This window comes from Dermochelys coriacea, chromosome 15, assembly GCF_009764565.3.
Source record: "Dermochelys coriacea isolate rDerCor1 chromosome 15, rDerCor1.pri.v4, whole genome shotgun sequence".
In the NCBI taxonomy this organism is placed as follows: domain Eukaryota; kingdom Metazoa; phylum Chordata; order Testudines; family Dermochelyidae; genus Dermochelys; species Dermochelys coriacea.
In genome coordinates this window covers 10,799,729-10,824,549 of record NC_050082.1, presented here as the reverse complement: position 1 = coordinate 10,824,549, position 24,821 = coordinate 10,799,729, and the positions used below count along the sequence as shown (strand labels likewise).

Genomic DNA, 24,821 nt, shown 5'->3' with positions numbered 1-24,821 from the left:
GCCAACGTAAATTCCATGTGTGGGTTGACACCACTGTTGCCTCATAGAGGGATTGCTGCTGCTGACTCTGTTTTATATCTTGGCTAAAATCATTTGTTAACCTATTTATTTCCCCGTTCCTTTTTGTATTCCTTAGGTTTTCGCTTATTCTCTTCATCTGATCCAGGAGATTGTGGGAAACCCAAACCTCCGCTCTTAGCCAGGAGGCGACGACCTTCTAGTTCTAGGTGAGGTGTTAGTCTGCTACTTTGTTCCTAAAAACATTCCATGCTGTTTCAGAGATTCCTTTAACGTTTGACTTTGGAAAAAGATTTTTCCTAGTGCAGGGAAACTAGGAATTTTAACTAGAGGTTGCATTCATTTTTCCAATGCACATAATGCATTTAGAGGGCAGCTTGGAGTACAGATTGGTTAAGTGGTCACTGGAATATGTTATTGAGACATAAATCCATTGAGATTAGCATAAATGTAGAGTCTGTGCTTTGGGTGAATTCAGAATTAAAGTGTAACATACTTACCTCCCACTTTGCTTATAACCCTTCCAGTGAGCTGGACAGTGACCAGGAATGGCAGAAATACCAAGAGGCTGCTGTGTCAGCAGCAGATATCTTAAAGCAAAGTGCTTTTTCTGTGATGCCTCCGGATTCCAGCCAGGCTCACAAACAGGAGTGCACAGAGGACAACCAAAAGAAGAAAAAGAAAAGGAAGAAGAAAGCTAGAGGAGAGCATAATAGTGAACAGAAGATAGCAGGATGTTGCCAGATCAGCAACGAGACTCTGTGGTCCATTGATGGAGAGTGCAAGAGGCAAGAAGGCAGATGTACAGAGGACACAACGTTGCCCAGAGTAGTGAAGAAGAAGAAGAAGAAGAAGAAGATTACCAGAAAAGAAGTAAATGATGATTCCACTCTATGAACCACATATGGTCAGGACGGAAGAATGATGGTGAAAAGTTAACAAAGGTAGTTCCTGCACATTGTCCTCTGCTGGAAATGTGGAGAAACAATTGGCAAAGCTTCTGTTTTAAGGGAGTCAAAGGAGTAAGAGTTTAAGTGACTGTCCTTGTTGGGGGCATCCCTTGGGGAACTCCCCTTTTCCATTCCATCACAAAACAATTACTTGCATTGCTGGTTATGTAGACCTTGCACTGAAGGATTTTGTATTCTGCACAGACTTGGGCAATACAGGGACATATTGAGAGTCACCTCTGCCCTGGTCTGATCCTTCTATGTATCCAGCCCAAATCCCGTGTTCCGGAGCTAGTGTACATGTGTGATAAACTGATTTTGGTGGAGATGGTGACAGAGGATCAGTTCCTATTTCACCTCTCCCACCACCTGCTGCCAGAACCATGGGAGAAACGGCTCCAGGCTGTGAGAGACTGACTCATCCACAAACATCCTAGCAAATCTTGGGGACCCACCTACCACTCCTATAATCACCAGAAGTACGTTACCAAAACCTGCCATGTTACTAATTCCCATGGAATATACACCTCTCCGGAGGTCCTGTGCAGAACTATGAAAAGATTGTGCAATAGTGTCACTTCATTGTTATAAGCAGGTGTTTCTTTCAAAACTGACTCCCTCAGTGCTTTATTTTCACGGTATTACATCTGCCAGTGTGCAGTAGAATTCAATAACAATAAATGCTTCAGTCTTATTTAATATAATGTCTTATGCACAACTGCCATCTTCCATTAGGATGGGCACAGCTAACAGAGGTATTGCACATCATATGTGCCTTTAGTTGCACAATTGTCTGTAGCTATTTGATGATGCTGTAGAACTGCCAGAAATAGGTGCCTTTGAGCCCAACATGGCAGTAACTGCATTTAAGTCCTTATTTCATCAACCAGGTCTATGTTGTCTCTCTGAGATGCAGCAGCAGTTTTTGGCAGCTTTCAGTACTGTTTGTATCTTCCTAATATTGGCCTGCAGCTCTGAGATTTCAGAGAAAGACCTAATATTTGGATGGGTGGAGGAACTTGAGATGCTAAAGTGAGAAAATATTGCTCCTTGTAGGGTCCTGGGAGTCACCCACATTTTGTGCAAGAACCCCGATATTTTTCACATAAGGAAATGCCCTGCAGGCATCTAAACTGCAAAAGTATTTTGAAAATCAGCTTGTGAATTAACCTACTACCCCAACAGAAATCCCATACCTTATGGCCATCATTACAATTATAAGTAATTTTAACTTCTGAAAATCATGTGACTTTTAAAACTTTTTCTGGATTCCTCATAAATTTGACTTCACTTATACTGTAAAGGGGATAAATATACAACAGTCTCAAATGGTTTTCTTTCAGTTTACTGAAAGTTTAAATATATTTACAGGATAACACAGAGTGGAGAGTGGCATCAGTCCTAGAGACAAATTCCATTAAGATTTTTGGTTACTGAAATTAGGCTCTAATAGTTCATAATATCAGAGTCCAGGGAAAAAGTCTTCTGAATACTGGCACCAATTTACATCTATATGTTTTAAGTCACAAGACATGGTGGCTATAGGGACACTGTCAACATATTTGTATGGTTTCTTTTATTCTCCATTGTTTCTTACTCTTTTAGAGGCTTGATCATATTTTTCCCTCATTGGGTTTTGTCCCCTCTACAGTGTAAATTGATAGCTTCAGCTCCATTAGAACCCCAGAAAGAAGTTTATTATGGCTTCTCCTATGTTTGTTTGCAGCTCTTCAGTGATATGAAAGTACAAAGAAGAAGAGGAATTACTAGAAGCATTTATAACTAGGGACTCAGGACTCAAAGCGTTCACTTTTACAAATAGATCCATGGAAATCTGAGGGGTTATTCACAGAGGTGAGGGCTGTAGCATCAGCACACAGTGAAGAGCTAAGAATTAAGGATGTGGTTACACTATATTCATACTAAAACAATCCACCTATATGGAGATCTTTACAGGGAAGATCTGATGCGTGTGAGAGAGATCAATACACACAATCCCTGTTAGAAGGGGCAATGGTGTAACATGAGGGACAGGGCTTAAAGAGCCTTATTTCTGAACCATTATTTTCAGATGTATTATGTTGAGCCACTTCTTTCTCTCTCCCCATCCCAAATGCCGACCACACTGGCTCCACTGATCACCCTGTGAGGGGTGTGAGAGACCAAGAATCAAGCCTGCTGATGTGGAGAAATAAACATTCCTTTCTCCTCAGCTTTAATTTCTGAATTTAAAACAAAGTAGAACTATTGACAATACTCAGGCCTCTTCCACTAGGCCAGGGCTGTTTTAGGGTAAGTCATATTTCTGAACCTAAATAAATTGACAGCGTCCCTTTTAAGTTAAAGAAATGGCAAGTTTTTAGTTAGTGGTTCTGTAATGAGAGGATAGTTCTCATGTCATCCCTGGCTCTGTTTCTCAGTGTCTTTTTAGCTGTAAGGCCAGTATTCGGGCTCTTGTACTGTCTGCCCCAAGAAAAGTTTCTCTCTCATTCAGTTTCCATCAGTCTGTTTGCAGCAGTGGTGGGTGTTTAAGCGGTGCTCACCTGCCATTAGCTGCTCAGCTCTGCTCTTTTCCTGCAGGACTTGCTGTGGAATTGGCAGGTTTATATATATGCAGCCCAGCTAAGGTTAAGAAGAATGAGAATTCCAACTATCCCTTTGCAATTTTGTCATAGACCATTCAGACCCTTATTCCGGTGGAAATCCTCAATTTCTGGTCTCTGTGCTGGCCATTGTTCCCTTTAGCAGTGGAAGCTAGTGGTGTCAGCCCTGTCCTCCTCTGTCATCCGCTCTGGATGTGTGCTCATAGCTTTGTGCTCAAGAAAAACCTCTTCCCGTTTTGTGTTTGGATGAGGGTGAGGACTTTACGCAAGGCAGTGGAGAGGGGCTGGAGGCCTCCGGGCCAGGCACTCTCTTCCCTGTGGAAGGCAGCAGTGACAGTGAATCACAAACACAGATGAAGGTGCTCCTGACGGCTCAGTCATTGCAGTCGCCTGTGAACTGGTCACCATGGTTACTGAGTGGAGGATGCCATCTGTGTGGGGATGAAGGTCTCAATAACGCTGTGAGTAGATGGCAGCAAGTGGCTGTGGCTGTTGGTGGAGTCAGAGCTGTGGTAGAGCACCAGGCTGCTAGAGGAGACTGTTAAAAACATGCAGTTTTAGCATGGTAGTTTCCTTCATCTGTTCCTTCTCTAATTCCCCTCTCCCTTCCTTCCCTCCTTCTACATGGCATCTAAGGATTCTTCATCTCAGACACTAAGGTCTGATATCTTCCTGTCATCACTGAAGAGTTAAGGTTTGTCTACACAAACACTGAGTTTACAGCAAACTGGGGTGTAAATCTACCCCACGCTAGCTTCCCACGCAGTAAGTGTCCGTATGGACCCTGCTGCAGTGTACTAAAAGTTCCATAGTGCACCTTGATCGATGCCTCTTTGAAACAGATGTAGATTAAAGCACGCTGTGGAACTTCCAGTGTGCAGCAACACGGTCCCCACAGACACTTAGTGCATGGCAGACTAGATTTACACCCCAGTTTGCTGCACATTAAGTGGTTTTATAGACAAGCCCTCACTCCTTTATCCCATTCCTATTTCATATGCAAAGACTTGCGTTCCGAGATCCAAAGCTGTTCTCAAAGTATCATGGGGATCAACTCCTGTGGAATTGAAATGACTTGCTAATGTCTTCTCAGAGTTGGTAGGCTTTACCCTACATCCTATCCCCGAAGAAATCTCTGCATCCCCAGCCCTGAATGCCTTCTGCAGGTTTGGCTGTGTAGGGCCACTATTCCTGCCTTTGTTCTTCAATAGGCCCCATATCCACACCCATACCTCACTTTGGATATGCTGAAAAATCCCTTCTATGGACTGTGCTTTAGACCATCCTTTCATGATGTCATTTTCTGTATCCCCCAGGACCTGGTTGGAGTTCTGTTGCAGAATAGGAAGCCCGGATGCTATTTATGTCCTACCATTGGGGTATTGGCAGATGGAGGAGGGATGGAGGGACAGTATAAAATGATAGTTTATTGATCTTACCAGCTGGGCTTGGGGTGAGGCGATGGCCTGGCTGAAGGTGCTGAATGGTTGTGTCTTGGTTCTGTAAATGTATTGTTGGTGTCTGTGACACTGATGTGTGGATCCCGGACTCCGTATGGGTCTCTGATTCAGATGTAAACACCTGAGAAAATTAATGTTTCCTAAGCTTTGGAACAGTGCCTGGGTCAGATCTGTCTCCTGTAAGCCTTCTAATAGGCACTTACATGGGCAAGCTGGATTGGAAACAGCAAGCGGGTCCTGTTTCCAAGGAGACTCATTGCTGCTTGGCAGTGCAGCAAGGAAGCTTGGGTTAATGTTCCCAGTGTTCCAGCTGGTATTGGCAAGGCGATGGGGTGAGGAAGATTGTCCTGCTGGAGTGGCACGGACAGGGGGCCAGATACGCTCTACTGGGATAGGCAGTATGCTACGTGATACACAGTGCAGTTTTAAGTAGGGGAATGAAGGCATATGATAAACACTATTGCCTGCTTTATTACCTGTTTGGTTGATGTCAGGTTAGTCAGGGCACTGAGATTTGCTGTATCTGTTATCACCATGGTCTGGGGTAAAAGGCCAGTATGTGCATATTGGGCCACTTCAGACTTGTGGCTGTAGAGAGCTAGAAATGAAAGAAAACAAGATTGTGTGGATGCTGGAGCTCTGAGAGTTTTAACTAGGAACAGGAACAGTTAAATGGGAGATCAACTTAGCCAAAGTGACACCAACATGAATTTGCTGTCAGTCAATCCTGAATCTCGGACACAACCAGTGGGACATGGATCTAGGAGAGGAATCACCTATCCTCTTCTGTTATTCTTCTGATAATAAACAGAGTGCTGCAAGCCCAGGGGCCATCAGTTAACCTCACAAGCAAAAGAGACTGTGAAGGTGGGGAAATCCAGTTTGAACCCTTACCATGGGGGCTCTGTATCTGGGCCATGGTGGCCATGAAGGGGCTCTGATTGATGTGGCTCTGGACCTGCTGCATGATGGGCTGCTGGTAAGATGGGTGGAGCTGCTGGGAGAACTGGACAGGCTGAAGGGTAGTAAGGCTGCTTCCCATGCTGTTTATCACAGGAACACTCTGAGCTTGGGTGGAGGCTAGGCCTGAGAAATAAAGACATGCATATTCAGTTCCTTGTTTCATCTCATCTCATACTGGGAGTGCATGACTGTTCCCTCTGCCAAAGTGAGGTCTGCAGAAATTCTGGAGTGTTCTCCATAGCTGTGCCTAATCTACAATAGTAGTATGAACTAGGACTCTTTGGGGCAGGGGGAGTTGCTTTACAGCTGTGCATTGTCGAGTTGTGAATGAACTTAGTGTCTTTGAAAGTCAAGGTCTATCAACAGTTGTCTGAGCAACCTATTCTGCAGAAAAGCCCCATGCAAACAGCTCTTACCACCACTGCTTGCGCCTGAGCTAAGGCACCCTGTTGAGCCACAGATCACGCAATGCAATTCTGTTCAAATCTGCTGTTATCCTTCACTGGAGAGACCTTCTTTAAAAGTGAGAGTGGAGTTTAATGGCCCAGTCATTATTTTAACCTCACCTCAGACTGCTGGCAAGAGAGGCAAGTGTGCTATGTGTAACTAACCACAACAACCTGAATTTAGACTCATGGGCTTCATTTTGTTTAGGCTGCCAAACAGCTGGATTTGAACCAATGACATGGAGACAAAAGGTTTTATATCCCTTTACTCAAGTTCCTTAGACATCCGTTCCCCACTTGTGACATTTAAACTGGTAAACTCTACAGGAGCAGGACGTTTTCATATCATGTGGACTGGTGCAAAGTACTAATGCTTCCGAGGAGCTCCTGACAATCCCCATATTTGTGATTAACTCCCCCACCCATATATTTTTCCCTGCAGCCTCAAAGCTTTTGGCTCAGGAAATGAGCAACAATTATGATCGTAGATCCTTTTTTTCCTTTCTGGGTAAATCCTGATAAACAGAGTGTGGGATAGAAACCACAATGAGCCCTCCACCATCCCCACATTGTTCACTGCTCACCTATTACCAGGGTGGAGGCCCCTGTGTTGGTGAATGCTGGTGCCAGGGATGAGGTCTCACCAGCTCCAATTGCCATAACACCAGGCAGTGAAGCCATGATTAGATTCTGGGTTTGCTGGCTCAATGTGTGTGGATTTTGCTCTAGGCTGTGCAAAGCGGTCAGGGTGCTGACAGGAGGGAGAGGTCCCCCATGAGCAGAGATCTGTGCATGAGGAAGAAAGAAGAGCTGTGAAAATGCCATCCGCAACAGCTGGAGTATGGTGAGCACTTTAAAGTTCCAATCCGTGATCAGTTTCCCATCCAGCTGCTGACAGTTTGGAAGGGACTTCATTTAGCTGAGTACTGTTTATATGCTTCCTTTGATGCTGCTTCCATGCTGATTCATTAACCATTAAAGAACGCTTTCCTGGTATTAACAGTAGCACTTTGCCCTGGTCAGGCTCCTTTCATCTGAGAATCTCAAAGTGCTTTAGAAATATTTGTGAATTCAGCCTCTGTTCCCATAGAGTGAAGTATTATCCTCAGTTTACGTTAGGGAGGAGAAAATCAGGTACAGAAGTCCATCCGTTTACCCTATTGCTGCTTAATCATATTTAAAAATTCCATGCAATTTTTTATGTATAAAAAGTTTCAGTGCTTTTAATATGTTAAAAAAAAATGTTCAGCTTTAGCAGCCTAATACTTATACTTGTTTAGCACTTTGCAACTAGGGACCTCAAAAGGCTGTACAAACTTTAACCCTCACAACCCCATTAGAAGGTAGATATGAAGTTCATTTTAGAGTTTGAAAAGTGAGGCACAGAGAGGCTAAGTGACTTAAGGAATTCATGAGTCCTTCGTTTCTTAGGGCTTCTCTACAGTCTGTTAGTATGCACCAGAAGGGTGTAAATTCTAGTGTGCGTTATTGCAGAGTTGCTTGTTACAGAGAGAGGGAGCATATCTGGCTAGTGAGTAGAGCAGGACTTTAAGTTCTAGACTTGGTTCTGTCACTGACTTAATTTCTGACCTTTGTCAAGTCATTTAACCTGTCTGTGTCTCAGTTTTCAAACTTTCAGATTAACTTCATAATTCATATCTACCTTCTAGTGAGGTTGAGGGTTGTAGTCTGTAAACCAGGGGTGGGCAAACTTTTTGGCCCAAGGGCCACATCTGGGTATGGAAATTGTATGGCGGGCCATGAATGCTCACAAGATTGAGGGGTGGGGTGCAGGAGGGGGTGAGGGCTCCAGCTGGGGGTGCAGGCTCTGGGGTGGGGCTGGGGATGAGGGTTGGGGGTGTAGGAGAGTGCTCCGGGCTGGGACCGAAGGGTTCGGAGGGTAGGAGAGGGATCAGGGCTGAGGTGGGGGTTGGGGCATGGGAGGGGGTCAGGGGTGCAGGATCTGGGTGGCGCTTGCCGCAAGCGGCTCCCGGAAGTAGCGACATGTCCCCCCTCCGGCTCTATGTGGAGGCACGGCCAGGTGGCTCTGCGCGCTGCCCTGTCTACAGGCGCCATTCCTGCAGCTCCCATTGGCCAGGAACCCATGGGTGGGGGTGGTGCTTGGGGCAGGGGCAGCATGCGGAGCCCCCTGGCTGCCCCTACACGTAGGAGCTGGAAGGGGGACATGCCGCTGCTTCCGGGAGCCACAGCACATGTAGAGCGGGGCAAGCCCGCAACCCTCCTCCCTGATGGGAGCTCAAGGGCCAGATGTGGTCCCCAGGCCGCAGTTTGCCCACCCCTGCCGTAAGCCATGTGAGGTCCCTAGTTAAAAAGTCCTATAAAAGTATCACAAGTGTTAAGCTGCCAGAGCTGAACACTTAAAATAAATAAATTTTATATATATAATATATAGTTAAATAAAGCATTGGAACTACTTAAACATAAACATTTGCACTGAATTTGTAACAAGATTAAGGAGCAATAGGGTAAATGGTTGGACTAACCATCTTGACAGTGTCCTTTTTTTGTATACAGCAGTAAAAGGAGATTTTCAAAGTCTTGTGGAAAGACTTTTCCTTCACAGGAGTGACCAGAAAATCAGCAAGGTGACTGGGTAACTGTAAAGATTTTAATTGGATTCATGAATTGAACTTTGCCCCAGGACAGCTATGGAGCAATACAAACTTGTTGCTAACAGGTTTTCTATGTAGCATACAATCCAAGCGAAGTGTGCAAATCAGGCAAGAATGATGAATCATATAATCTTAGCATAGCGATACAAACCACATGGGAGGAGACTTAGTTAATGAAAGATATCCAAAGGAGATCTGCCTCAAGATGAATATGATTAGGCTGGTCCAATCCAGATTTACTGTATAAAACCTATGGGTAGGAATTCTATGCAAGATGGGTCTGTTGCACCTAACTTTTACAAATGGGTCAGGGCAGGTAACAGTCCCTGTTTTGTTAATTCCACTGGATTCTTTTCAGCTATCTTGCTGAGTGTGGAGTTCAATCAGAAGTGAGAGGTAATGGATCAGTGGGAGAGGAACAGACCTCTTGGGATGGGGAGGTTAAAGACAGGTGTGTCATTAGATGTCTTGGGCTCTGTTTTCCTACTGAAAGGTGTACCATACTGTTTCGATTAATCCCAGGGCAATAACTGGATAGGGTAGTCCTACTTAGTCTTCATGCTCCCAGTACCCACCCCCACCACTAGGTGGCATGGTGTGAGAATCAACTCCCCACAGCAGTACCAACAGCAGTCTGGAAAATATTTCTGAATATTGTCCTCTGCAAACCCAGGGGTTCTCCTTTGATTCCCTGACATCATGGAGTCACCAGGACTAGAGTATAGATCACTCACCAGCTTAGTGTCTGTGCTCAATAGGTTCTGGCTTGGCTCCAGTCCAGGGGGAGAGACCTGATGAAGAATGGTTTGGGTGGTCACCATGGAGCTGTTCCCATGATGATTGCTGCTGGAAGACTCGGCCTCATTGTCTGGCTGCTGATTGTACCTCATTCCTATGTCAGAAAAGGAGAGACTTTGTTCCCACAGTTGAGGCTGATCTAGTAAATTATGACAAGCAATAAATTCAATTCCCTTTCTAGGCATTTGCTTTAGAAGTGCCAGGTGCACTGAGGCAGCCCTCCTTCTCTGGTGCTGTTTCAGAGCTGAGGGGCTGTGTGGACTGAGCATGATACTTGGAAACCAAGAACATGCCAAAGTTTTAATCCTCCCAGTAGCTTGCTGGGTGGCCTTGGACAAGTAATCTCCTAATGTACCGGCTTTGTGCAGGGCTGAGTATCCCTGTGGGAAAGAAGCTGTGTAGCTAAGTTGGTTAGAAATTCTTCCTGGGAGTAAATATAGAAGGGAAGGGAGTCTGGGTGATAGCATCTACCCCAAAGTGAGAAGGAAACTCAGTCTTCCAGGTTCACTCAATCCTGGGCTTCGCTGGCCTCATCAATAGACCCAAATCCTTCCTTGGAGAGACCACCGCTCGTCGAAAGGAGAGGGGAATTCTTTCTTCTAGACTTTTAAGTGGTAGGCCCTCTCTACTCTATTGTGTCAAGGGAGATTGCTAGCAACCTCTTACTCTGAGAGGGATGATGGAATTTCCACCATTAAATTCCTGCTCTAGTATTGAGGACAGGTTAGGTAGCAGCTTTATTCCCTTCCCTGCACAGAAGGGGAGTTAGCGCTTGTGCTCTAGCTGCAGTGTCTCTTGCAGGCCAGGAGATCAGTGATGATTGGTACTACTTCGCTAACACACTGACATCTCAAGGACTTTTGCCTAGAAACACTAGGAAGGACAAAGCACTTGAGCATTACATAATAGAAAAGTGAGCTTGCTGAACACAGGTACTTGTTGCTTGTTCATCTGGCTACCACAGAGAAAGGAGGCAGGGATGCCACTCTTCTGCTTTCAGTGATTATGAAAACTGTCAGTCTGTTTTGGCTTGCTGAGGCCGCAGAGGGTAACTTTTCCTAACTTCTAACAATTCAGTCAAGAATGCTTGTGTCCCAGGCTTATGGCAGTTAGAGGCTCCCAAAGAGGGAGACATGCATGTGAGAAGAAAGGGTATACAATTAACCTCTGATACACCCTAACAGGTGAGCTCTTGAAATAGGGATTACTGACTGCTGTTCATCACGGGGCTGTGACCAAGCAATGAATGAGAACTGACTGTAAGGCACTCCCTCAGCATTGAGCTTCCAATGTCCTCTTCACTCCACTTGTCACTCTTCTCCCCTCATCTTGTGCATGCAGAGATATCCCTTTATCACCTACACTCTCATCTTGTGTAAACCCCACATCAGTTTGGCTCTCTCATCTACTGAGCAGCTTCTGAAGGGACAGACTTCGAAATGGCCTTGGTGCCTGAACTTGCAGGCTCACCAGTCTCCAGTTCCAGAACTCCCTCTTTGTAGTCAGTACTCACCATGGACTTTGCTTGGTGAGATAGCAGGCGTTGGCTGATGGGAGGAAGAGTTGTGAGAGGTCAGTGGGGGAGCAGAGCTGGGCTGCGGCCCACTGTAGGTATCCATGGCTAGCTTGTGCCGAAAGGCCTCCTCCTTCCTACGGTTGGCAAACCAGTTATAAACTCTCACCTCGGTGACCAGGTTTGAGCCCAGACCTTGGGCCTGTGATGGGGAGACGCCACGCTGAATGCACTCTGCCCTGTCAGGAAAGAGCATAGGAAGGACCTTGGTGGTCTCCTGCGTTAGGAAATACTTTATTTCTGTTTGGCGAGCTGGAGCACTGTCGAATGATTGATAGCACGGGGCTGACTCCCTAATCAGCCAATACATGCTGTGGTGCCTCCTCTGACCAGGCACGGTCTCTACAACACCAGGCCCTTGATGATACACTCATGGAGTGGGGTTGGGGGCATGCTCTGTGTGAGTGTGTGGTGTGTTCATGACTTTGGTGTCTGTGTGCATGCCGTTGTGCCTGGTCACCTGTAAGTAGAGGCTCAGGGCAGGATGAGCAGGCTGTTCTTTACAGTAGGTAGAGAGCCAGATTGTTGGAGCCCAGGATGGGAATAACAGGCAGTGAGAGCTCAGTGCTGGAAGCTTGTTCTAAAGCTGGCTCTAGACAATCATTCTCTTGCTCTGTCTGTGTATTGGGATTTCACTACATGGCGTTTTGCAAATTGTATCCCAAAGAAAGAACAAGAGGAGATTTCAATCTACTGCTACCCTATTGCCCTGACAGAGTAGAGTATGGTTTCTGGCAGTATAGCAAGAGCACACAAAGGCCCATTCCATCCCTCTCTTTTCCCCTCCTCCATCAACACTGGAGGCCCTCCTTCACCTGTTGCACTCCTCCACCAATGCCTCTCTCTCCTCCTTGCTCGGGTTCTTCTGTCTGTCGTAAGCTTGGAATAGGATCTGTTGTGAGGCAGGACCCCACTTAAAGCGGTTTCTTCTCCCTTTCTTGGTGGGCAGGTCGTCTCCCATGGGCTCCTCTGCCACGAGTCCCTGACCAGCATGTGTGAACTCTGGAAACACAAATGGGCAAGGGGCTTTGCTTGCTGATAGGATGTTTCTGTAATGGTCTCTTACTTGGAATTCAACTGGCTCAGAGCAGCTTATCCCACTCAGCATCTCCTACTATTGAACAAATGCAGGTGCAAAATCTAGATGAGATTTAAATAAAGCTCTATATTTGTCTAAAATGAGTAAGATCATCCCCAATGAGACCATCGGACATGGTGCATCTTGATTCCTAGTGTGAAGCAGTGAAACGGAACAAGCAGCAGGAGCTGGGGTGGATGCAGCTCATGTAGAGTCCAAAGCTCTAGGCCCAACCAAAGACCAAGTTATTAATTTTACTAGGGCCCCTCTAATATGTATAAAATTAAACAGATTACAGCTACATTTGTTCATATGGAGGTGGAAGCTGCAAAGGCTATCCTTTTAAGCATGTATTTGTAACATGCTGGCTTAGTACGTGTGAGATGATATCCCACTAATGGCTGACCCCAGAGCTACAGCCTGCTACTTATTCATGGCTAAAGGAATTACTACTTTAGATGAAATGGCAGAAAACTCTTTTCTGGTGCTGAAGGTCCTGGGTTCTATCAGTGCTGGTGATCAGCTATGCTGTCTGTGCTTTCATAAATGCACTTCATTGGGCAGTACTCTATCTTAGTCCAAGTCAATGCCCCCACTTGGATATACCGATAGATGGGAGCTATAGCCTGCTCTCCTTTGTACAGTTTGGCCACCCCTATTGAATGGTGACATGGACTTGTTTAACCTTATTGCTAGAAAGGGCCCCCCCTCCCCTGCCTTCCACACTGCAGATGAGGGTAGGGGGAACTATAGGACACCAGAGTTAGGAGAGATTTGCTGTTGCTGTACTTACGCTGGGCCACCTCTCGCTGCTTGCGGACATACCAGGTGTAGAGGGCAGCTCTCTTCTGGGTTTTCATGGGTGTGCCTTTGTTGAGGTGCTGTGAGAGGTGAGACTGATTTAAACCTGTAGTGTCTACCACCTCCCTTTGAGGAATGTTGTGCTGCTGGAGGTAGGATTTCACCATCTTTGCTACTCTCCAGGGATCCTCTCTAGAAGGAACAGAAAATGCACGTCATTAAAGATAGAGTTCTTGTCTGGGTATCCAGGTTGTACAGAAAGGATTCAAGGAATGTCAGCCAACACTTCTTGCATGAAGCAATGAGAGAGATGAATCCTCTGTTCACGCTTTGCCTTTGATGAGGCACATAGGATAGATTTAGTATGCTGTATAATAGCCATTCATCTCTCCAAGGAAATCTCTTCTTCAGGGTGACACTCTGTGCAGTGGTTTGACCCAACTTCCAAGCTAAATGACTTACTCATTAAAAGATTTAGGCAAGTATTTTTGATAGCCCTGGAGACTGAACTCCTTGGAGTAGCAGTGGTGACAATTTCCTCTATGCCATCCTTCCTGTGTAGCTCAATTCTGACCAAGAGCCTGTCACTTCTGGAGCAGTGGGAGAGGGATGAGGGGTGGAGCAGATGATGTCCCAGGGTTCCATTTCTCACAATGCTGTATGTTCGGGGTTCTGCTTTTCAGTTTCAGGAGGTGGGTCTCTTTTTCTCTGCTTCCCTGTCTGGGGGGGGATGTGTGCTCACAGATAATGCAGTGTACTTTCCTAAACTGGGTTCACTTTAATATCAGACCGACTCATCCTCGCTTGCACTCTGGCTCTGATCCAGCTTGGGGTAACCCACAGTGGAGCAGCCAAGAGACAGGAGCTCCAAACCCAAAATAATTGGAAATGATTCAGGAACTGAAGAGGAAACCCTCCTCCTCTACAATATATGCTTATGCACGTGAGACTCCTGTACCAGACACCAACCATATACACCAGCCACATGTCCTTGCACATATGGCACTTTGCATGTACACATACAGATAGGCATACATCTGCTCTTTCAAATTTTCCATTTTGAATCTATGTACTTAGAGGAAAAAAAATGAACACCTATTTACAATCCCAACAACTCCATTGTACAAGCTAAGAAGGGTAGAATTGTGCATGAATAAAACCCCAAAATAGTAAATGGACCTTGGGAATTTCATAATAGTTGTAAATCTGATTGGGTTTATCAGAACGTCTGTTAAGGTTCCCGAACATTAGAATAACCATGGGGCTGATTAAGGCGATCATGATTGAATTTCGGTGAGTGCTTTCGGTTTGACTGAACTTGAAACTCAGTAAAACTCGGAAGATCTGAACCAAGCAGTTTAGAACCAAACAAAACTCTTGCATGAACAACCCACATGTTGAGAAATGTCTGATTTCTTTGCAGCTGTAACATGGAGCCTCCCTCTGTGTTTCTAATGTGAAATGCCTGAGGGACTGACTGGACTGGACGTGATCCCAACACGGTATAGATAATGTTGATGTCATCTCCAAATACAAGTAGCAGGTGGGTGGAATAAGAGAAAAATACCCAGGACTATGGGGAAAATACAGCAGGACAGTTGGGGGTGGCGGGTGAGAGAGAGCTGCCTTATTGACTCTGGGTTGTCAGCAGCTGAAAAGCGATAAGGAGGACAAAGTCCACACCTGTTCCCTCAGCGCAAACACCCTTATCTCTGTTCCTGCTGCAGCCTCTTCCACAGCAACCAGACAATCCAAGGAGCAAGCTCAACTGCAGTTAAAGTGTGGCAGGAGGCTGAGACACGGCCAGCTTTCTGGAGAAATCTCTTTTCTTAAAATGGCACCACAGGTTCCTCTCTGATGGTGGAGCAGTGCCAAAATGCTCCATTTTCCACCTCTCCCCTTGTACTCTTCAAAGACCCCAAATTAGGGCAACCCAAATAGCCTATTTTTTCCCATTCCTGAGCTTTAAGCATTTGGTGTTTCCTTTACTACCTCTTGAGACAAGGACTAATCTCCTCCCTATTGTGGTCTCTCTTCACACAGCCTCTATGAATCTAGCCTGCAGCTGAGCCCTGGGCACTTTCCTTCTTTAAAGAGGTACCCAACAGTCCCAAGCTGGCCCAGGATTCTGTTGTACATAGATAGATTAGAAGATGCTCAAGGGCAAGGCTTCTGCCCTGTCTTTCAGATCATGTTTCTGGGTCAGCTAGCGAAGAAAGGGAGGGATTCATGATCCCCCGTAGAAGCTTCTGTAACATACTGACTTCCTTCCCACTTGGCATCTGAGCCATTTACTTATCTCTCTCTGATCAGAATCCCCAGCTCTCTGTCAGGAAGGAGTCGGGAGGTATTTGGGAGAGGATGAGACTCTCACTCTTTCATAATTTAGAACACTATGGGGTGCCAAGGTAGACCCACATTCCCAAGGTGTGTCAACAATTCAAGTGCATCTGCACTTGGGAGCTGTTTACAGCATGGATGTCCCCTAACATGGGTAAAGGGTGGTTTCATGGTATAGAATAGATGAAGCCTTAACTGGGTCCACATGCACTGTCAAAGCCAACACTTTAATTCCTGTGTAAAGAAACCTCATGATCCTAGGTTATACTGTAGAGTAAGCTGTTTTTTTTCTTTCTTTTTTCCATTTTTAGTATTTATTTGAAGTTCTCTCCCCTCCCTCCTCCATTGTCCTAAGGTAAGGTTCAGTTGTGCCACAAACCACTATTAAGGCAACTTGTGTCTCTGGAGCAAACATTTTAAAAGTTACAGGTGGTTTAATTTGGAGTAACTGTCCCTGAAGAAATAGTTAGGAAGAAGAAATCATTGAAACATTGGAGAAAATTCAGAATCCTACAAGATTTCAATGTGACTCAGTGAAAAAAAAATCACGGAAGGCTTATTTTCTTGCAAATTTCTGGCATTATTTTGAAAGCTTCTCTTAGTCACTCAGTGTAATCAGGCGGTTGCTAGGTCAGTTGAACACTGTCACAGACTATCACTTATCTTCATAGTGCCTTCCCCATAGACACAAACACCAAGGTTGAAATCCTTTCCCCACTGAAGTCAATGGCAAAACTCTTTGCCTTCAGTAGGAGTAGGATTTCACTCTAGGCCCAGTCTTGCTCGTCTTACTTGGGCAAAGTGCCCAATGAATTTAGTGAGTCAGGACGGCAAAATTCAGAGTAGCAGTCATGTTAGTCTGTATTCGCAAAAAGAAAAGGAGTACTTGTGGCACCTTAGAGACTAACAAATTTATTTGAGCATAAGCTTTCGTGAGCTTCATCTGATGAAGTGAGCTGTAGCTCATGAAAGCTTATGCTCAAATAAATTTGTTAGTCTCTAAGGTGCCACAAGTACTCCTTTTCTTCTTAGGACGGCAAAAGGATCCCAGCCTTGTTCAATATCTGACCACTTCCTGCCTCATTTTGGCTTCAGCTTCCCTTTCTTCCCAAGTACAAACTCTACCTCCATTGCTTTACCATTCTTCAGGGTCTATCTCCAGATTTTCCTTATCCTCAGATAAGACTTTCACTTTTTCCTTCCGATCTTCTAGGTCCTGGTCTCTTGCCTTCAGCTTCTCCTTGTCCCCTGAGCATAGGCTCTCTCCCTGGCCCTATATAACCTCCTGGGGTACGGGGTCCTATCTCTTCCATTCCAGTTGCTCCTTTCCTCAGTTATGAGGTTGCTTTTTGAGGGCGTTTTCACCTCCCTTTTGTTACTTGAACAATAAGTAACCCAGGTAGTTAGTTATAAACTCAAAGGGAACAAGAGGCTAGTTGATAATTTATAGCAACATCTCAAATTTAAATGGAAAGTAAATATCAAGTTGTTCGCATTAAAGAAAACCCAATCCAGAGAGCTGGGGATGTAACATTCAGGGGACCTTCTTTCTACTTCACTCTCTCTGATTTTTCTTCCCAATCTCTCTTTTTCCTTTTTTGGTCCTCATTCTGTCTTTCTGTCCACCCTCCTTCCTTTATTCTCCACCACCTCTCAGGGCTGCAATGTCTGATCCTTTTCAGATTCCCTTGTGCAAAAGATCTGATTTGATCTCTTGGAGGCAGGTTCTGAATTCCTCCAGCTTTGAACTGGAAACAAGTTCAAAGGAGGTCCAGAGCTTTGAAGTGCTCAGGATCATCCCTCCAGTCCTTTCCATTGAAGACAGCCAGACATCTTTCACCGGTTTCAATGCACAGACTGGACCTGAGATAGGCAGAGAGCAGGGAAGGTAAGAGGAGCCGTAGCATGATTGTTTTCTGTTTGAACTTTGCTTGGTTTGCCTTAGCTTGGCCTATACAATCATATGCTGACATAAAAGGGGTGTTATAGCTTCAGCTCAGGGCCCCTCAGCAACCAGCTCCCTGGGGGAAAGGGCTGGGCCTTTTACCTCTACATCTCCCTTTTTCCTCTTCAGAAAATATGCCCAGAAAATCTTATCTCAACCTCCCTCTTTCCTTTTGGAATTCTACCCTTTGCCCTAGAGGGAAAAATTGCTATACAGCAGCCCTTATCTTGACTCCTCATTATACATTGGCCACATACCCCTCACCAACTGAAGTCTGCTCCTTCCCCTGTCCCCCACCAAAGGCAATCTGTATTCTATCTTCTCCATAGGGAATAGCTAATAATTGCCCCATAGCCTCCCCCCACAAATGAATTTACTATTGACTTGATACTACTCCTCCATCCAGTTCTGTCCTTTGTGGAGTGAATTGAGGCATTTTCAAAAACACCTACATTATTTAGGATTGTGGGTCCCATGGAAGAGCAATGAGACTTGTACTTCTGAATCACTGAGGTACTCTTGAAAATCCCACCCCTTATCTCTCTTCTGGGATTCAGTGTAGTGGGTAAATGGCTGGCCCACTAGCTCTGCACTAAGGAAACCTCCCTATGTATTACATTCTCAGTGTATTCTGTAGGGGCAACGAGTAATGGACTCCAGCAAGTGAACTTAGAGCTATGTGAGGGGGCAATTGCCTCCATACTGGATTTACTCAGTGTAATACAGTGGTTCACAAACTGCTCTGCACAGAGCACATACTAATGGTCTGCAGAAAAGTGACTGGTCACATTGTGCTTGTTCCCAGGCAGTACATCAAAAGCACAGAAATACATTAAACCTTTTCCTATGTTACTTTCCCATGTAAGCAAGTAAGTTATTGTGACCATGAAGAGGAGGTGAGGTGTCCATGAGACAATCTTTTGATTGAGATGTGATCTACAATAGTCTGAAAACTGTTGGTAACACACAAGGAGGTTTTTTCACTTTCATAGTGCCTCAGTTCACCCTGTGTATTTGAATACCACAAAATCGTGCACTCAGATTTTTGAGCAACCTTGAATTTGCAAGCAGAGAAGCTCTGTTCTACATGCCGTTGTGCTTGGTGAGCAAGGCTACTCTCCTTTCTTGTGCCCCAGCTGGTAGGAAGTGATTTCTATAATACACCATTTTGTACTATGTATAATATATCTTGACTTCTTACCACACCTCCAATCCTGTTCCTTTTGTTGAGTGAATTGAGGCATTTTCAAAAACACCTATATTATTTAAGATTATTTATATATAATATACATTATTATTATTCTAAGGACATGCCCATCAGGCCTTCTTCTAGTAAAAAGTTTTTTTTTCCTAGAGGGGCTTCTTAGTTGTTAGCTATTGCTTGCCCATCTTCAGTCTCTGATATTGACCCCAATGTTTTTAATTTAATTCCCCAAATACACAATTGCATTTTAAAATTGTGCAGAAAGGCAGAGATTTTTATCAGACCTGTCTATCCACTGCCCCATTTAGGAGACATTTTTAATGGGTTTGGGTCAATATGCTCCATGCCTTATGGTTAAGACACAGAACCAGGTTCCAGAAGATCCTGGTTCTATTTCCAGTCCTTTCACCAACTTCCCATGTAACCATGGGTAAGGCACTTAATCTCTCCGTGCCTTAGTTTCCTCATCTGTAAATGAGGATGATGTCTCATTCATAGTTTGTAAAGAGCTTTGAGATCCTCGGTTAGAAAATGCTGAAGAAGTACACAGCATTACTGTAAAAATGTGGTATAGAAATTAGTTTTGTGCTGAAACTGACAGAAACCACAGGGCAACTGGAAAGATGGGAAAGATCAGAAACCAGAGTTTATGCCAACTCTGATGTGGGGGTGAAGGACCACACTGGATCCCCAACTCCTGGATAGGAATTCCCTCCAGTTGTGAAATTCTCTTTACCAGAGCACAGTGGATGGAGTTTAATTCCTGCTTCATCCATTTATTAAAAAGGGGATAAAGCCAGGTGCTCTTCTTTAGCTTCCATGGCTTTCTCTATGGAGAGACACCTGATAAATCATCAGAAGTTAATGATCAAAAAGCTTATCAGGGTCTTTTCGTTTATAAATTTATAAGACAAAAGAGAAATAATAAAGCCACTGGATAATTAGTAACTAGCCAGGGCCCGCCCGGTGCAACTGGAGCTCAAACTGCCCCAAGATCTCTACACAGGCTTACGGAGAAGAGAGAGAGAAGGAGATGGGTAAAAGCAATATGAAAGAGAGACGGACACTCACAGACAGGTATACATAGAAATAGGCTGATGAGAGACAGAGACAAGTGTGTGTGTGGGGTGGGAATAGGAAAGGAGAATCTGAGGGAAACAGACATAGAACAGGGGAGTTGGAAACAGCAAGGATGTAAGAAAGAGGAAGGGGGACAAAATGAAAAGGGAGAGAAGGAAAGGGGTTTATTGGATGGAAAAGAAGATTGAATTACGAGGAACATCTTTCCTCTCAGGTAAGTGTTGTTCCAGTGTGTTTTCTTCCTTCAGCTACTGTAATGTGATCAGCTCCAAATCTGCCCAGACTCTCTCTAGAGGTCAGGCAATAGAACCATCCCCTCTTAAATATTACAGTCAATATTAACCCTTTAAGTACTGTGCTATCTCTCTACCTTGGGGCTATTGCTGGGGTTTGGTGCATACTTTTTTAAATTATGTTTTGTATTAATATCCTTTCCCCATTAAAAAGGAATGGCCACAAAGCCAGTAAATCCTCTAACTGGAGTTTAATTTTCCCCAAAAAGATGGTGAGTAGCAGTTTGAGTCTCCAGAACATTGCAGTCACCCTGTGCCTCCTGTCTGCTCCTAATCTTGGAGAGTCAGACGGATGAGATTTTGTGGCTAAGGATTTAAATGTGTTAGATGGATTTGAAGGCGATATCCTGAAGTCCTTGCTCAGGCAGACCAGCCATTGGAACCCCTAGGATTCCTGTTGCTGAGTTAGAATTACAGGAGCACAATTCTGTTTCTGTCCATGTGCTTACTGGAGTGAAATGAGGGTGATTGGTTCAGGAAGCTCTTTTTTTTTTTTTTTTTTTTTTTTTTTTTTTGCTATTAAGAATAAATAATTGCATGTTAAGGCAAGTCATACAACAGTAGTCTGTAGAATGCAAACTTGTCTATATTCAGCGTTCATGATGGGAGATGGAGGATAGAAGCATTGAGTGTTGACCTGGATTGCCAACCAATTTGGCCTGCAGTCCTTCATCTGAAATTCCCACTGAAAACAATGGGAGTCTTAAGTGCACAAAGACATGAAGATCAGGCTTCCTTAATTTGTCTCTACTGACAAATACTTGACTCCAGCTAAAGTCAGTAAAATAAAAATGTACATCTCGGGTAAAAATGGCAAGAGAACTTAGGCGTATTTTTCCCTCCTATGGTGAGAATTCCCACGCTACATGATGAAAGCTAATATGATGGCTTCTTTTCTTATTTTTTTTCTAATAACTGAAATGGTGGCTTCTGTAAAAACTGACAGACGGCTAAAGTGACAGAAGTTGTACAGCTCCCAGATTTTTCTGAAGTCCTTGTTTCCCAGATGATGATATCACTTTTAATATGTAATTGGGCCCCATGGTGTTTTGTGTGTGCGTATGTTTGAAATGTCATTGGAAAGAAATCGAACATTATTAAGGAACATGAACCTTGTCAGTTCAGTGAATTTTGGGTTTTGGGGGCTGGTATTGATGGGGAGAATCTGCACACTTAGATCAATTGTGAACCCTAAGGTATTTCATGGAAGAGGTGAAGGAAAGAGAAATAAAGGAACAGAGAGCAAGAAGGGGAAAGGAAAACCATGTCCTTACTGTAATAGTCTCTCCACCACAGCCTTCTGGTGAGCAGCCTCCTCGGGACTCAGGTTTTCCAGCTCCTTCATTATTGGAGGGGTGAATTCCTCCCCATCATCCGAGGTTTCCTCCTCGGACATCCTGGGTTCCTCCATCCCATTGGGCAGACTGGGAATTTCAGCACAGGGTTCCCCTTTTTCTGCCTGGATGGCACTGATGGCACGCTGGCTTTCACTCTGGAGGGCATAGGGGTCCACTTCCCCGAGTGCTTTGATCAGGGTCTCCTTGGTTAGCCCTGACTCCAGCAGTGCTCCCAGCAGCTCCACCTGAAGATGACTCAGCTTAGAGACCATGGTCTTCAGTCTAGTGTCCCTTGGATTTGAATTTCAGCACGTTTTGCCTTCAGCCTTACCTACACCATGTTCCTGAGGTAACACGTCCGACTGTCAGCAGAGTGGGAATGGCATAGACTCCCGCCTTTGCACCCCCCCAAAAAAAACAAAATACAAAAATGAGCCACTTCAGACCCCCCACAACTGTCCTGAGCCAGTGCTGATAAAGGGACCCTTGACTATCTGTTTACATTAGAGCAGTGTAAATTCTCCAAGGTTCATATTTATCCGTGTGCTTAGCAAGTTACTGAACTTTGGACTTCAGCACTGCAGCAGCAGTTCACAAAGTGCAGCAAGGGGGGGGGAGGGGAAAAGGTAGGTAGGCAGAAGAGAAAAGGAGTGGACGAGAAAAAGCCAGGATGGGAGACAGAAGAGAGAAATGGAAAGAAAATTGAATGAGAAAGTGAGAGCGGAGGAGTCTGACTGGTTCTTGCCCCTATTGGTTTAAGAGCAGGGATAGGCTTGAGGAACCAGAAGCATGGGGCTAAGCCCCACCAAAACCTTTGGGTTGGGAATTAGCGGCCTCAGGAGCTGGGCCAATCTCTGTGCACCACACCCCAGGTATCAAGTATGACCTCTGGATTTATTCTAATATTCTCAAAGGGCTCCCATTGACTTCAGTGGGACAGGCTGAGGCACTAAATGACTGCTGAGCCAGTTCCCCACATTGACACTTACCTGTCCCCATTGCTCTTCATTGTAACCTACTGCCTTTATTATTCACTGGATGAGTGCTCACACTGTGTACTCAGATTATAAAGGAGACATGGGGCCTGCCCCACTCAATTTACAGTCTAAGTAGACAAACAAAATAAACATGCAAGCTGTGTTCTGGGTATTGGTGCACTTCTAAAGGTTCCTCGCTTGCCTATAACTGCTCCTCCTCTCCTTATGAGTGCCACCCACAGTGACTTCATTTATCAACACCATAGTTCCACTAGTCTGATTTAGGGATCTACTCCCCACAGTTGGATGTCTTTTTAAAAGATATGCACTAGTTTATCCCAAAAGGTATGGGCTTGATGCAGGAATGACTTGGTCAAATTCTCTGGCCACTGTTGTATATTAAGTCAGATTAGATGTTAATAATGGTTCCTTTTCACCTTAACACCTGTGAATTAATGTATCTACTCTGACTGGCTAACAGAAGGCATAATTAAAATTATCAATTTGTAATAGTCTAATCTCCCACTACTGATTTTATATCTTGTGCCATCTTGACCGGGAATGGATGATTGTTTCCCTGGTGGGATCAGAGAGGGGAGGATTTTAACCAGAACGTTTTACTAAGGGGGTCGTTGTAGATTCTCTCTCCCATATTTGTCCCCCTTTTATATGCTCCCCTCTAAGGCCCAAGCTGAGGAGGGCTGGATGGAGCTCCCACCGCAGCCCAAGAACTGACCAAAGGTGATGCTGCGGAGTGACCTGGGGCACTCCCTTCCCTTTGGGGGCTTCCCAAGCTTCACTTTGTAGAGGTTCAAGTGCATATTGAACCAGCAAAAAACAAAGCTCCTTTTCAAAATGGATCCCCATTTTGACAACACAACAAGCAGGCCCAGTTATATAAATGGGCAAGGAAGGTGTTTGCCCTTACTGGCAAGTTCCAACGGTTTTGGTGGTGTTTTTTTCTCTCCACTTGGCTGATTGGCCGTCTGTTTTTCTTTGGTGTTTTTTTGTTTTCTTTGGCCATGATAGGGGGCACTAAAAACATTTTCTGCCCTGGCCAGCAAAACTCCCAGGGCTGCTTCTGACAACAAATCATCAGTGGATTGTTGGGTCAGCCTTTCAGCAGGGATTTTCACTAATAGTTTGCCTTTGTTACAGATGAAGTCTGCTCCAGAAAGCACCTTCACCCCTTGGCACAGGGCAGAATACACAAGTAAAGTTAACATGGCTGACCAGGTCCTGGAACCCAGCCTCAGCCTGGTTAAAGGCACAGCATACTGTAGTCCTGAGCCCCAATTGTAAGTTTGGGAAGCTTCTGTTGTAATTACAAAACCCAGTTGTGATGCATGTAGCTATGAAACTGCAATCCCCTCATTTTCTGTGTGCTGCACCTTTATGTCTCAAGGACCTCTGCATGCAGAGACAACAGCCATAGTGTTCCCAGAGTTGCTGCAGCATGTTGCAAAAGAGATGCATGTACGCTATGCTCTTTACTGCTGTTCTTTCATGTGGTGTTTTCCTTAAACTAAAATCAATCATTCAGACTGAAAATGTATTTTTTATTTTAAGAATGTTTGTATTTGTTGTCTCAAACATACAACAAAATAAAGAGCAGATTGGACAATGTCTAGACAAAGAGTTCATATTCTGATCAAACAACTGTGGGTGGAAAACTTTAGAGGGAAACATTTAAAGTTTCTGTCTGGTCTAAGGTGTTCCTCAGTACTTAGGGAAAAATAGAAAAGTAATTTAATTATTTTTTTAAATGACAGTTCTGATTTGGAGTGTAGGTTAATGGTGCATGCATTCTCTTTGTGTATAGAAATATATAACACTCATTAAAAGGACTCTTTCAGGTTAAAAATGTTTCCTGCCCTGGGTTACATTTTTAGATAAAACCTGAAATAATTTCATAGAGTTTAAGGTCAGAAGGGACCTAGTCTGACCTGTATAGCACAGGCCACTAACACCATGAAACCCAAATGAGACCTAAGTATTAGGATCCACAGAAGACTAGACTTTTGTGCCACAGCGATAGAATAGGAAGGCCAAGGTACACCATTACTCAAGGCCTATGTAATGGCAGGGAAATGATTACATGAGATATATCCAGATAAGCCTGGCAAGTGACCGACATGCTGCAGAGGAGGGTGAAAAACCTCCAGGGTCACTCCCAATTTGACGGGTGGGAAAATTCCTTCCCAACCCCACATATGGCGATCAGTTAGACCCTAAGCATATGAGCAAGAAACAGTCACCCAAACACTTGAGAAAGAGAATGTTTGGAGTTGGTGCCACCTCAGAACCCTGGCCCACCCCACT

At 44.7% G+C, this 24,821-nt stretch overlaps 2 protein-coding genes across 4 annotated transcripts in view; one reads left to right on the top strand and one right to left on the bottom strand.

Annotated features, from left to right (window-relative positions):
- C15H12orf43 (chromosome 15 C12orf43 homolog) overlaps nucleotides 1–24,129 on the top strand; it is a 28,334-nt gene extending 4,205 nt beyond the window's left edge. Inside the window, exons 5-9 of one of the 2 annotated variants that reach the window (XM_043498003.1) lie at nucleotides 137–227; nucleotides 546–7,284; nucleotides 14,747–14,866; nucleotides 17,346–17,551; nucleotides 23,658–24,129. In XM_043498003.1, the coding sequence (XP_043353938.1) occupies nucleotides 137–227; nucleotides 546–915 (461 nt within the window). In that variant the 3' untranslated portion in view covers nucleotides 916–7,284; nucleotides 14,747–14,866; nucleotides 17,346–17,551; nucleotides 23,658–24,129. The remainder of the gene's footprint in view (nucleotides 1–136; nucleotides 228–545; nucleotides 7,285–14,746; nucleotides 14,867–17,345; nucleotides 17,552–23,657) is intronic. The other variant, XM_038372827.2, reaches the window with a different exon arrangement.
- Nucleotides 2,558–22,078, bottom strand: HNF1A (HNF1 homeobox A). 2 transcript variants are annotated; one of them, XM_043498002.1, is made up of 10 exons: nucleotides 21,460–22,078; nucleotides 13,316–13,515; nucleotides 12,260–12,446; nucleotides 11,385–11,623; nucleotides 9,808–10,010; nucleotides 7,025–7,226; nucleotides 5,926–6,117; nucleotides 5,508–5,629; nucleotides 5,011–5,152; nucleotides 2,558–4,109 (listed from the first exon to the last, which is right to left on the bottom strand). In XM_043498002.1, the coding sequence occupies exons 1-10, from the start codon at nucleotides 21,792–21,794 to the stop codon at nucleotides 3,982–3,984; spliced, it is 1,950 nt and encodes a 649-aa protein (XP_043353937.1). In that variant the 5' UTR covers nucleotides 21,795–22,078; the 3' UTR covers nucleotides 2,558–3,981. The 2 variants fall into 2 exon arrangements, with proteins under 2 accessions (XP_043353937.1, XP_038228747.1); XM_038372819.2 differs by having other exon boundaries at nucleotides 9,808–9,965.
- Nucleotides 24,130–24,821: the final 692 nt, after the last annotated feature.